This window comes from Amia ocellicauda, chromosome 6 (genome assembly GCF_036373705.1).
Source record: "Amia ocellicauda isolate fAmiCal2 chromosome 6, fAmiCal2.hap1, whole genome shotgun sequence".
NCBI classification, from domain to species: domain Eukaryota; kingdom Metazoa; phylum Chordata; class Actinopteri; order Amiiformes; family Amiidae; genus Amia; species Amia ocellicauda.
In genome coordinates this window covers 4,037,524-4,052,560 of record NC_089855.1, presented here as the reverse complement: position 1 = coordinate 4,052,560, position 15,037 = coordinate 4,037,524, and the positions used below count along the sequence as shown (strand labels likewise).

Here is a 15,037-nt window from a genome sequence, read left to right as displayed (position 1 = left end):
AACTATTTTTAAAATGTCATGCTGTAGCTGCTCCCTTCTGTCTCATGGGGCTTCTCGGTCTCAAGGGATCCACTCTTGTCTTTATGTTTGGACTATTGATATGCTTCCTTAGCAGCTCATATGAAATAAACATACTGGAATATAATGTAACAGTGCATACTTTCTCTGCAACCAAATTTGATATTTTTGTGATATGTTTGGAATAGGTTTAAATCTGTAATCTATATATTTTATATCTTCAAAATATATTGTTGGGTTCTGATATGTATTTTCAATAGGGATTATGTCACAGGTTGCAGTGACACTTGACTAAAAACCCAGACTATGCCATCCCAGTTTATTATCATCGCCACCTTATCCCTCCCCAAACAGGTTCTTTACTCCTGGAGCAAGTACAGGATGGATTTGGGAATAAAAATCACATTCAGTCGTTCAAATCTACACACGCACACACCATAACAAGACAAAAATCCACACCTTCTTGATGGCAAGGATAGTCAACAATAATGAAGTTTCTAATAAATAGAAACAGGGATTAATTAACACTTGGCATTCAATCCAAATATATAACAAAATTAAAAGAGAACCCGTATATAGATAAACCACTTGTTAAAAACAACATGGAACAAAAAATACTAATTAAAAGAAGACACAACTGTATAAAAAAACACAGAATTAAGTGATTAATAACAATTACCCCAATCACCTCCCGTGACACAAACGCACAAAAATATATTTAAAATATCCCATATATGTCTCATGTAAACCCGTCCAGTACCAATAAATTAGGAAAGCATCATCTTCTGTAGCACACATCACATGGGGCCTGAAACCTTTTACTTGCTACCTGGGAAGATTTTGCTATTTTTCAGGGTTTTCACCAAGCTGTCCCTGATCTCTTTAGTCCTCAAGCAGTAGATGATCGGATTCATGAGGGCAGGGAAGACAATCATAATCACAGACCCCATACCACGTATGTCCACTGAGGTCCCAGGAATCCTGTAGGAGATATAGACTCCTGCGGAAGTGAAATAGAACACAGAGATGACCAGCAGGTGTGAGCTGCAGGTGGACACAGCCTTGGCTCTTCCCGCTGAGCTGGAGATATGCAATACTGACAGAAGGATCTTCACATAGGACAGCACAATGAAAAACAGAGGGATGAGAAGAATACTCAACACAACAAATAAGCTAACATAGCTGATTGAGCGAACATCTTCACAGGCCAGTCGTAGCACTCCTGAATAATCACAGAAGCATTGCAGGACTCTATTGGGTCCACAGAACCGCTTTGTGAATGCCAGACTAAACACAAGGACTGGGCACAGGAACCCTCCCAGCCAACAAACAACTATGAGTTGCAAAGTGAACCTAACCGTCATCCTGGCTGGGTAGTGGAGTGGGTGGCAGATGGCCACATATCTATCATAAGCCATGAGCAGCAAGATAAAGCTTTCTATAGATGGCAGAGTCATAAAGAAATAGGTCTGGGTAAAGCATGCTGAGAAGGAGACAGTGTAAGTAGTAGAACTCAAGACAGCTAGCATAGTAGGTACAAGTGTTGTACAAATGGTGATATCAATAATGGCCAGACTAGATATTGTCAAGTACATGGGGGTGTGCAAGCTTCTGTCTGCTGCCAGTATGCAAATAAGCAGAAGATTCCCCAGTAAAATGAGGAGGTAGACTGTCAGGAACACAGCAAACAGGATGGCCTTGCTCTCTCTGTCCTGCAGTCCAGGGAAACCAACAATAACAAATTCACTGACCATTGATCCTGTGTAGTTTGCATCAGTCATGGCTGTTCTGAAAATAACCACAAATTATGAGAAATTATCCTGCAATGCAACAGAAGAAGACATATACAATGTTTAACATATGAAAGGAAAATGTATTCAACAGGTAATAAAAGTCCAGCACAAATTAATAAATACAATAAAATCCCTCAAAATTATTGTTGACCTTTTTATTGAGTTCCTATAAATACAGATATGAGCACAAAATATATATAGTACATATAGTGTATAAAATATACCGATTGGCCATAACATTTTGACCACCTGCCTAATATTGTGTAGGTCCCCCTTTTGCCGCCAAAACAACCCTGACCCATCGTGGCATGGACTCCACTAGACCTCTGAAGGTGTGTTGTGGTATCTGGCACCAAGATGTTAGCAGCAGCTCCTTTAAGTCCTGTAAGTTGCGAGGTGGGGCCTCCATGGATCGGACTTGAAAACATGATTCATCAGACCAGGCCACCGTCTTCCATTGCTCCGTGGTCCAGTTCTGATGCTCATGTGCCCATTGTAGGCGCTTTCGGCAGTGGACGGGTCAGCATCTGCACCCTGATTGGTCTGCGGCTACGCAGCCCCATACGCAACAAGCTGCGATGCACTGTGTGTTCTGACACCTTTCAGAACCAGCATTAACTTTTCAGCAATTTGAGCTACAGTAGCTCATCTGTTGGATCGGACCACACGGGCCAGCCTTCCCGCCCCACGTGCATCAGTGAGCCTTGGCTGCCCATGCCCCCGTCGCCGGTTCACTGCTTTTCCTTTCTTGAACCACTTTTGATAGGTACTGACCACTGCAGACCGGGAACACAAGAGCTGCAGTATTGGAGATGCTCTGACCCTGTTGTCTAGCAATCACAATTTGGCCCTTGTCAAAGTCACTCAGATCCTTACGCTTGCCCAATTTTCCTGCTTCACATCAACACATCAACTTTGAGGACAAAATGTTCACTGCCTAATATATCCCACCCACTGACAGGTGCCATGATAACAAGATTATCAGTGTTATTCACTTCACCTGTCAGTGGTCATAATGTTATGACTGATTGGTGTATATATGCTTTGTAAGGTGTCTTACCTGCAGCAGTGGTGGCTACCTATGAAATACCAGTAGAGATGTAACAGTATCTGTCATCCAGTCAGCATTATTAATGTTCCACTATTGTGCACTCCCAGTTATTATGCAACCATATTTTTTCCTTTTCATATATTCCTTACTTGTCTATATCCATTCAATCTTTTATCTTTTTAAAATATATTAGTCTGCTAGTAATCTTGTTACAAAAAGTAACATTAAAAACAAGTGCAGTAAGAATAGATTATAATGAAGTTTTTGAAAATTACACTGCATTCAATAGCAGAAGCAGAATAGTAAGCTTGAGCATACAAACTGTATGCAGTACTGTCTAATGCTATCCCTCATACTGAACATGCTAGCATCTTCACAAATAGTGTAATAATGAAAGACAATGCTGTTCCACTCTGAAGAGGAGTACAGGACACTTACCGACTCTGATGGTCCAGCTCTGGATTAAGGACCTGAATTGAACACGCACAGCTTTATACCAGGTCCCAGTCCACTGGGGCTCTACAGGCTGTGACACAAAGGCAATTAAAGCAATTACTTCAACTCATTAGGCCGCCACCGAGGACTGAAAGTTCATGCAACACCAAGATGTTAGCAGCAGCTAATTTAAGTTCTGTAAATTGCGAGATGGGGCCTCCATGGATCGGATTTGTTTGTACAGCACATCCCACAGATGCTCAATTGCTGTTGGCTGATCGGTGTATATTATACACTATATGTACTATATATATTTTGTGCTCATATCTGTATTTATAGCAACTCAATAAATGTTTTCCCTTTCAAATATTTCAAATGTTTCCATGAACTCCTCGACACAGTTGTGGCCTCTCTACACTCCTCAGTAGAAAAGCTGTCCTGTAGAACTGATAGAAGCTCCCTTCACACAATGTTGTTTACTCTTGTATCTTTTTTTGTGTGCGTGTGGCACTGTGTGTGCTGAACTTAACGAAAAATATGGCACCCCCATAGTACAGCCCTTTAAATTGGGATGATACAATAGACTGTGTTGTTATAGCTTCCGACCAGCAGATGGCGAGCGTTATGTCTTCTTTTACTGAAATGCGTCAGTAATGCAACAGTAAACAAGTCCAAAGAAGACGCAAGATAGAACTGCAGTCTGAATAAGTAAAAAAATACCCTTTTACTGTGTTTTACAGGTAGGCTGGCCTTTATATTCTTATATATAATATACTTAAACATGTTTAGGACCATTTTCGTTTTCATTTGCATGTTAGATGGTTGTATTTGATCGATAAAACTACCGCGGGAATACCCAATAAGATGTTTGTGTTGGGCCTGAGGCCTGGCGGGATTCTTGCATAGTGAAAGTTGTTTTTGTTTTGTCGATGCGGTCGTACATGAGTTGGTGGTGTAAATGGTTTGGTGTTATGAAGTTTATAAGGTGCTGCCTGATTTTATAGATTAATTAACTGACTGTTGTATTGCTGATGGGATGTTGCATGATTTGGGGGCGTTTCACTAAAACGCAATAGTAAACAAGTCCAAAGAAGACGCAAGATAGAACTGCAGTCTGAATAAGTAAAAGAATACCCTTTTTCTGTGTTTTACAGAATACCTCCAATTACAGCAATCTCAAGAAGAGGCTAGCAAGAGTTTAGAAGAAGAGATCAAAGCACTAGGAGATAAAATGAGAGCAAACGGCAACAGGGTGATGAAAGTGGAGGAAATATCAGTGCCACTACCAGCCGCTGTGCCAGAAGTGACTCTCCGGAGGGAGTTCAGAATCTGTGGACAGATTGAAGAAGGAGGGCAGAAGGACAAGCTGTCCTATGCAAGCCTGGTCCACCACATTGAAGCAGGACTCCAAAAGGGACATTCAGAAGTCGAGATCATTGAGGCAGTTATTCGTGCAGTCAGCCCTGGACTTCATCTCAGAGATATGTTGGAGATCAAGAGTGGACTCTCTGCACATTGAAAACCATACTCAAAGGACACTACAAGGAAGATAGCTCATCTGATTTATTCCACAAGCTGATGAATATATCCCAGGAGCCCAGAGAGTCAGCTCAGAACTTTATATTCAGAGCAATTGAGTTAAAAGAGAAGCTGCGGTGGAAGTCAACCGACAAAGAGACTGAAGATCAATACAGCACAGACCTCATTCAACGAAAGTTCCTCCGTTCCGCTCCAGAGTGATGCCATAAAGTTCCAGATAAAGGCCTACCTTAATGACATCACCGTTACAGATGAAGTGCTGATTGAAAAAGTGAATGAGGCTGCAAATCTTGAATTGGAGAGACAACAGAAATTAAAGAAAACTGTTTGTGGAAAAGGCCCAAGAGTAAATGAGCTCCACACAGAAGCACAACCCCACAGCAGTCAGTCACCGACCAGAGTAACAACAGAACTGAAGGAGACCATTCCAGGAGCAGCAGCACGGGGTGAGCCTTCTGGGAATTCAAGGAAAATTCAAATAAACTGTAAAGAGTCCAGCCCAGACCCCTACAAGCTGATTGAGGACCTAAGGGCAGATGTTTTGGAAATGAAAAAAATGTTCCTAACAGCCTGAGGCCAGCAATCAGCCACAACAAAGGGAGCATCTGCTGTCCCAGACACAAGCAAGACAGAAAGGGTGTAGGGAATGCTGGGAAGTAAATGTAGGAGAGACGTGTAATCACTGCTACCATTGTGGACAAGCTGGACACCTGTCACGGGGATGCAGAGTAAAGACACAGCCGTCGGGAAACAGGAATGGGCTGCTGAGACGGGACACCCAGTAGCACTTCACCAGGTGTCATACCTGCACCAGGGTGTCCCAAGAAAGATCAGCAAACAACAAGTATACAAGTCACAGACTAATTTGAAACCACACAGTGTAGTTCCTAGTAATGAGGCTTCAATAGCCATTTCCAACAACACGGTGAATTATCTACCACCACAACACCAAGCCAAGCTATTGAATCTGATTGGAAGATGGTGTCTTGTTCGCTGTCGACTCGACAACACCACAGTGGAAGCCCTGTGGGACACTGGAGCACAAGCCAGCATTGTGAATGACACCTGGAGGAAACAATATCTCCCCCACACCACAATTCGACCAATTGCAGAGCTGCTTGGACCTGGAACTCTGACAGGACGTGCGGCTAACCAAACAGAGATACCTTTCATTGGCTGGATTGAGGTGAGATTTCAGTTGGACTGTGATCTAACTGTGACAGAGACACTTACAGTTCCAATTTTAGTATCAAGCGACTCAAATGCGGCTGAAGATCCAATTATTGGTTTCAATGTAATTGAAGAGATAGTAAACCGAGGGAAGGGGGCAACAAAAACAACAACTGTTGTTATCCAGATGATGAGTGCAGCCTTTTCTGTACCAGAGGTGAGGTTTCTTGGAAAGATGGTCTCAGGAGATGGCTATACCATGGATCCTGCTGAGATCACACCAGTACAGAAGTTAAAGGAAAGGAGGCCTGAAAGAGTAGGGGATGTGCGGAAGATGCTGGGATTTCTTTCCTACTACCGGTCATACATTCCAAACTTTTCCCGGATTGCCAAACCCTTGTATGAGTTGATGTCTCTAACCCCATCAGACCCGAAGTTTAAGGAAACTGCAACAGTACAGAAGGGCGGCCCACAAAAAGGGAAGAAAAGTCATGTAGCAAAGCAACAGGGACACTTACCATCCTGCAGACCCATCTGCTGCACCAGTAGTCATCAAGAAATCCTGAATCAGCTCATTGATTGCCTGTTAAAGCCACCTGTCCTGGGATACCCGGACTTCACACAGCCATTTGTGTTACACTGTGATGCATCACAGGAAGGACTTGGAGCTGTGTTATACCAAAGGCAGGGAGGTAAGGTGGTAGTAATTGCATATGGCTCAAGAACACTAACACTGCCAGAGAAAAACTACCATATGCACTCAGGAAAATTAGAATTTATAGCCTTAAAATTGTCTGTTTGTGAGCGATTTAGGGATTATCTGTACCATGCACCATCATTTGTGGTATACACAGACAATAACCCTCTCACCTATGTCCTCACGACAGCCAAATTAAATGCAACAGGCCATCGGTGGGTAGCACAGCTTGCGGATTTCAACTTTACCATCAAATACCGCCCCGGCAAGTCTAAAGCTGATGCAGATGGCCTGTCCCGGATGCCGTTGGACATAGACAGTTACATGAACCAGTTCACTGAGGAAATACAACAGGATATAATCAGAGTATTGGTAGAGCTGGAAAAACCATAGCAGGGGATAGGGACAGTCTTTATGAATGTGTTGGAACTGGTGCAAGACACACATTCCAGTACAATTGCTGGTCCTTGTGTTCGAGGAGCTACACCAGAAGATGGGACACCTTGGTTGTGAAAGAACACTAACTTTGATCAGGGACAGATTCTATTGGCCACGGATGCAGAATGATGTTGAACACTTTGTGACCAAAGTTTGTGAGTGCCTGAAAAAGAAAAAACCTAACAAGCCTACAAGAGCCCCATTATATACCATCACCACAACCTATCCATTTGAAATGGTGTCCATTGATTTCCTACATTTGGAGCCATGTAAACAGGGGTACGAATACATCCTGGTGGTTATGGACCATTATACGCGGTTCGCACAAGCGTATGCCACCAAAAACAAAGCTGCCAAGACTGTAGCAGAAAAGATTTTCAATTACTTTGCACTCGGTTTTCCAAGTAAGATCCACCACAACATGGTGAAGGAATTTGAAAATCAAATGTTTGCAAGATTGCAAGAGTTCTCTGGGGTGCGTGGCTCTCACACACCATACCATCCCCAGGGAAACGGCCAGGTTGAGAGGTTGAACTGCACGTTCAGTCCAGAGGGAAAAGGAATTTTTAATTTGTAGCACTGAAAGGTGAAGATAGCAAACTGCCCTGCAACTGGTGTACTGGTGTACCTTAATTATTAAGGAAGTTATCGCCAATTAACACTCGGATAATTGTACTATTTTCTACCATTGATAAACCATTGAACTTGAAAATGTTTTTGGAAAGATTTTGGCATAACATTTAAATTATTTTAACCCTATATCTGAGGGTAATTAGTGAAATTTGAAAAATGTAGTCACATACCTACTAGTTCTAAGCCGAGGATTTGAGAGGTGAGCTGAGCAACACAAGCTAGCACATACTAGGATGGTTATCTTAGCTTATGGAATAACCTTGCCTGTGTAAATTGTAAATTGGAATTTGTAAAATGTATTATATTTTGAATTGCTATGTTTTAGTTAAATTGAATTTGTAATGATTGATGCCTTTTACTTAACTGTATTTTTGCACTTTGTATTGCACTTATGTTGTAAGTCACCCTGGATAAGGGTGTCTGCCAAGAAATAAAAATAATAATAATAATAATAATAACCTTGAGACGGCACTCAAAGTATATACGATAACAGCAAATGATCGCAGCAAACGAGGATTGTAGGCACTGTTTTCATCTTGTTATAGTATCAATTTTGACATTTAGTGGGTGGGGGGGGGCAGACATATCATATCTTTCAGGGGGCCCAGAATTCCTTGCAACGCCCCTGTTAATAATTATAATAATGTATACTTCCAAAACTTCAATGTAAAGGTCTTCTCTTTTCTAGTTTGAAGGTGGCTGACATCTTCAGAATCTGCAATTAAATATATAAGTAAATAACTTAAGTAGTTGGTGAAACAACTGTAAAATATGCACAGTATTTTAATAGTTGTAACTATACAAATAGGCCTACATTAAAATGTGTATTTGCATTAAACACCACTCCAACAAAATGCCCATAGTATGTGATGTATCTATGTTTTAATATAAAAAGTGTGTTTAAAATTTTATACCAATGTGCTTCCTTAAATTTAGAAGTCAATGAGTTGTATGTATACCTGTGTCTTCCTTTTAAAGTGCTTTCATGCTGTGGTAAAAACAACTCACTAAGCAAACTGTCACTCTCAAAGAAACCCTGCTGCAGTTGCACGGAATTGTCAGGATGCCATGGTGTGGTTTCTCTGCTCATTTCTATTCAAATTAAGTATACACTTTCTATTATTGATTGTACTGTATTTAAACTCCAAGTAAACAGTGAAGTAAAGCTAAATACTTAAAAAAAAAAAAATTTACTAGGATAGTGTTTTCTCTTTATAGAGAGATAGTTGCGTTATACAAATGGGCTGGTCATCGGTAATACATCGGTGGGCTGGTTGTCCCATGTGGATTCCTGGACCGCACTTCACAGACATTAATGTCCCCTAGACCGCACTTTGCCAGTACCCACCGCCACCGCATCCGGACTGCACTTTGACAGCAAACATCCCCTCACCCAAGACCGCACTTTGCTAGCACTCTTCAGAGTGGGTAAAAGTCCAGGGCCGTTTTTTGGTCCCAGTCTGCTCCCAGACATTCATGACCATGTCACCTTAAAAGGGAGAGGGCCTCATTATACCCACTCTCTCTCTCCTCGGGCAGGCTCGACGGGACCCCAAGCCTGAGTCTTGCTAAAGACCTCTGCTAGGTCTGTGTATTCCGGAGGAATATGTCCACGTGTGTAGCACTGCAGGGATGAGAAAAGCAGTTCTGACCCCAGGATATTATGTCCCGAACAGTCCAGGAGATTACTGGGTTGTGGTGAATGAGCCATGGCAGGCCGAGAATTATATCTGCTCCAGGGGAGTTGATTACCAGAAAGGGGAGCTGTTCTGAATGAAGCAGACCTATGGCCATGGTGAGGGAGCTTGTCTTTTGGGAAACCGGGCCAGAACCAGTGACACAGTGAGAGAGGGATTTGGTGTTTCATTACTCACCCTGTTGATGAAATTCCCTGCAGAAGTGGAGTCAAGCAGAATATAAACAAAGACATGTTTACAACCGAGCTGGATCCAAGATTGAACATGACATTGAGCCGTAGTGATGAATGGGCACAGTGTTGTACTCACGGGGTCATCCAGGGAAGTGAAGGAGAAACCAGAACAACTCGGACACGGATCCCAAAAATGCCCAGACTGTCCACAATAGAGGTAGAGCCGCTGCTGCATTCTTCCATGTATTTCTTCGGGAGACAGGTGTGTTCTACCCAGTTGCATGGACTCCATCTCATACACGAAGTTGGTTGCGTGGTTGCATGAGTCTGGCAGGTGGATGAGACATAACAGGAGTGGACCGGGTTCCCCTCGTCTTCATTAACTTGTCTAGCCTGACTGTCAACTGGATGAGTTGCTCCAGGTTGAGAGCCTCGTCTTGGCATGCAAGCTCAGCTTGTAAGTCCTGGTGCAGTCCACAATGGAACACTGTGATGAGAGCCTGATCACCCCTTCTGCTGCTTGCTGCCAGGGTGTGGAATTTCAGGGCATAATCTGCAGCAGATGAGGGGCCCTGAGCAAGGAGCTGTTCCCCAGCATCTCTCCCTTCTCCCTGGTGAAAACGATCCTGGACCTTGTCATCTCACCTTGTTGCTCCCAGACAGTGGAAGCCCACCTGAGCGTGAAATACAGCGTACATTATAGTACAAAGCCCTTGCAGTGGTCTGGGGAACCATCGTGTTTCACCGGAACAGCCAGCTGGACCGGCCTGACAGGAACTGCAGGGGCGGCAGCAGGAGCCAGAGCAGCCATCACCGGGGAAGCAGGCGGTTGCAAAGGTAGGCACTTGAGAAGGGCAGTCTGAACTTGCTGGAGCATCCACTCATGCTCACTGAGCATGGCCCCCTAGGTGGAGAGGGTGGTCAGCACCGCAGGGTCCATTAGGGGCAAAGTTTTCTGTCACACTCCGTGGGGCTGGAGAGAACCCAATTGTGGGGTGAGGTAGAGGTGGTCAAACAAGCATGGGTCAGATACCGGCAAGACAGGGCAAACAAAGGCAAGGCAAGACGTGGTTGTGGTCATAAGAAAGGTTTGGGTGATCAGGCAAACAGGAAATCAGAGGAAGTCCAACGTCGTGGTTGAGAGGAAAAGCTGGATTTCAAGGATACAAAAGGTTTTACAAGGCACAAGGAGACTGCTCAGAAATGTAGATAAACTGACAAAACTTTGAGGTGAGTGAAAGTCAGCACTAGCATATGCAATTTAACTTCCAGTTCTTAACGCAAAAATCCCATTAATTTTTCCCAAAGAGATTCAGAAAAATCACTCAAATAAGGTCTATGTTCAATACAGGCTTAGGCCATCTTATACGTTTTGTTATGGAAGTTACCCTCTTTCAATATATTGTCTTTAATACATTATCTTTCAAGACAACAAGGAAAAGCTAACAAAATGCTGACTTTTAAAAGAACGGGACTACAGCACAGGCACATCTCCTCCACTCGCTGTCCTAAGCACATAGATCACCTAGCTAGCTAAGCAGCAACTTTCTACATTCTAGCACTATTGTGTAGTGTTTATTTTAGTATTTAGCTAGCCAGTTATCTCTAAATGTGCTAAAAGTTCTAAAGTTGCTTAAAATATGTATCAAAATGTATCCCCTGCCTCTCAGCTCAGTCAGTACCTCACAATGTGTGAAGGACAAAATAGCCTCCTATTCTGGGCTATGCATAGGAAAATTCTGCCATCACTCTTTAGTGTGGCAGTGAGGGCATTAGCTGTACCAGTAACAAGTGCACTTATTGAGTGGGTTTTCAGTCATGGTGGACTAATTCTATGACCACATCATGCACAGATGTGTGACAGGATTCTCTCCAACTTGATATTTTTCAAGTGCAATCATCTATAGTACAAGTACAATACTTCACTGATGCATGATGACATCTAGCAACATAGCTGATGTTCTTCTACTTATGTTCAATGTAAGGCTCAGTAGTAGGAGAGTGCAACCCATATTCATATTTTTTGGATTGGATTTGGATTTTGTCCCATAATTCACCAATATACACTGATCAGCCATAACATTATGACCACCTGCCTAATATTGTGTAAGTCCCCCTTTAGCCGCCCTGACAGCCCTGACCCGTTGTGGCATGGACTCCACTTGTTATGGCTGATCGGTGTACATCCCCACGAGGGGCCAGGCATACAGCCCACTCCAACTTCGGCCAACAGCAAGCAGTGTGTTCAAAGATGGTAATGAACACCTCAGGGACGTCCATCGGACCCATCTTAGAGATCTTCAAACTGGCCCAGGCTGTCTGCAGCTGCTCCAGTGTTAAGGATAGAGGGGCATGTCATCTGCACAAGCGAGTCTATGGTGCGCTGCTACTGTGCCTGCAGCTCATCAACACTGGTCAGGAGTTTAGTAACCATGGAAGTTTGCATTTATGCTGCTCAAGGAACCCGACTCACAGCCTTGGAGTTACCGACCTGCAGAGGTGCTCTGGGAACTATCCAAAATAAATGAAAGAGATATTTACATAAGGAGAGGCGCAGCTATGGTGAGAGCGCAGATTACCATCTGCAGCAGCGCAGTAGGTGCATCTAACTACACGGTGCAAAGCACCTAAATGAGACACAGCTGCCGACGCTGATGAGAGACATCCCAGCCTCCATCAACAGGTGTGCTGTTACAGGGCCGACCTGTCACATAAACCATTCAAATGATAGGTTGCAAATCCGGAAAAATAGAATACTACCTATTAAGATGGGGGATGGGACACCGTCTGCACCCCCCGTAGCACCGCAGACAACACTCCATCAGCAACCCCCACCCCCCTGGGAGCAGCACAAATGACACCCTATCTGCACCTCTGGTTGCCATCATCTGCTTTACACTGCTGACCCCCCTGATTGTGATTGTATATTTCGCACTCTGAACTGAGGGTTCACAGTACAGTATTACCTCCTGAAATGTGTCTGTATTCCATTTGAAGTGTTTTCCTGCACTCCTCTACACAGCTGTGGCCTCTCTACGCTCCAATAGAAATATGTCCTGCAGAACTGCTAGAATCTCCCTTCACACAATGTTGTTTTACTCTTGTATCTTTTTTCTTTCCAAGACACGTCTTAAACAAATAGGTCAAAGGATCAAAAAGTCTCCTATTCACCATGTCAGTGTTATTCTTTAGAAATGTTGTGTGATGTAAATTTCAGTCCTCAGTGACGGCCTAATGAGTTGAATTAATTGCTTTAATTGCTGTTGTTGTACAGTCTGCAGAGCCTCAGTGGACTGGGAGACAGTATAAATCTTAATGTGGTGCTTCAGAATGGCTGGATAGTCAGACCTGTCTTGTTCTCCTCTTCAGAGCAGACCAGTGTTGCTTTAGTTGTTATTTATTGTGACAATATTGTTTGCAGAATAATATATTTTAAAACGTTGAAAAAGATCAGATTGAGACATATACATACAATAAGATATACATATGTAAAAAACACAATTGGTTGCATAATAACTGTGCACAATAGTGGTACATTTATGATAGTGACTTGAGTCACTAGTTACATCTCTGCTGGCATTTCACAGGTAAGTTATGCATCGTGATTGGGAAATTAAATTCTATAAAAACAGTAAAACATATTTTGGGGGATATGTCTCTGATGATTAACTCCATTCATTGTATTTATGTTTTTTATGGGGTTGTATTTCTTACCAGAGTACATTATCTCATCATGTCTTAGTTAAAACCTAATATTTATTTATATATATATATATATATATATATATATATATATATATATATATATATATATATGTCTTATTTTGCATTGCAGGATCATTTCTCATGATCTTTTGAACAGCCATGGCTGATACAAACTACACAGGATCAATGGTCAGTGAATTTGTTATTGTTGGTTTCCCTGGACTGCAGGACAGAGAGAGTAAGGCCATCTTGTTTGCTGTGTTCCTGACAGTCTACCTCCTCATTTTAATGGGGAATCTTCTCCTTATTTGCATACTGGCAGCAGACAGAAGCTTGCACACCCCCATGTACCTGACAATAAATAACCTGGCCATTATTGACATCAGCCTTTCTACAAACACTGTACCCACTATGCTAGCTGTCTTCAGGTCTACTCCTCACACTGTCTCCTTCACATCATGCCTTACCCAGACCTATTTCTTTCAAGCTCTGGTATCTATAGAAAGCTTTAATTTACTGCTCATGGCTTATGACAGGTATGTGGCCATCTGTCACCCACTCCACTACCCAGCCAGGATGACCGTTAGGTTCATTTTGCAACTCATAGTTGTTTGTTGGCTGGGAGGGTTCCTGAACCCAATCCTTCCCTTTAGTCTGGCATTCACAAAGCGGTTCTGTGGACCCAATAGAGTCCTCCAATGCTACTGTGATTATTCAGGAGTGCTACGCCTGGCCTGTGGAGATGTTCTCTCAATCAGTTATGTTAGCTTATTTGTTGGACTGAGTATTCTTCTCATCCCTCTGTTTTTCATTGTGCTGTCCTATGTGAAGATCCTTCTGTCAGTATTGCGTATCTCCAGCTCAGCGGGAAGAGCCAAGGCCGTGTCCACCTGCAGCTCACACCTGCTGGTCATCTCTGTGTTCTTCCTCACTACAGCAGGGGTCTTCATCTCCTACAGGATACCTGGGACCTCAGTGGACATGCGTGTTATGGGGTCTGTGATTCAAATCATCTTCCCTGCCCTCATGAATCCAATCATCTACTGCCTGAGGACTAAAGAGATCAGGGACAGCTTGGTGAAAACCCTGAAAAAGAGCACAATCTTTCCAGGTAGCAAGTGAAAGGTTTCATCCCCTTAGTGAAATGATACGTGCCACAGAAAACGATGTTTTCCTAATCCAGTGGTCTGGGATGGGATGTTATGAGATATTTATGGGTTATATTTTATATATATTTTCTCATGTGAAAATAAATGAATAAATATATAAATTACAGACTTCAACCTATTTAAAATATTTCACAGAGATATCAAATTTGGCAAATACAAACATCATGCATTGTTACAATATATTCAAATATATGTTCATTTCCTATGAGCTGCCAAGGCAGCTTATCAATAGGACACTTAAGGGACTAGAGTGAATTCCTTGACACTGAGGAGCCCCATGAGACAGGAGGGAGCAGCTACAGGTCACCATCAGTTTGAAAGAGGTCATGTAAATGTGTTTTGGAGCAGCATTGGTGGTTTATATAAGGGATGAATTGTTGTTCTAAACTGATTAATGCTTATGAATGGCCAATGTATCTGTTGTGATCATTCTTTGACATGATAATTTGCAAAAATAAAATTCTACCCAAGTAAACTGGTGTGTATATTATGATTATAATAATATTATTTTATTAATTG

General features: G+C 42.6%; 1 protein-coding gene across 1 annotated transcript; it reads left to right on the top strand.

Moving 5' to 3' along the window:
• The first annotated feature begins 13,508 nt into the window (after positions 1-13,508).
• Positions 13,509-14,471, top strand: LOC136751730 (olfactory receptor 6N1-like). The gene has a single exon (XM_066707522.1). The coding sequence runs from the start codon at positions 13,509-13,511 to the stop codon at positions 14,469-14,471; it is 963 nt and encodes a 320-aa protein (XP_066563619.1).
• The last annotated feature ends 566 nt before the right edge of the window (positions 14,472-15,037 follow it).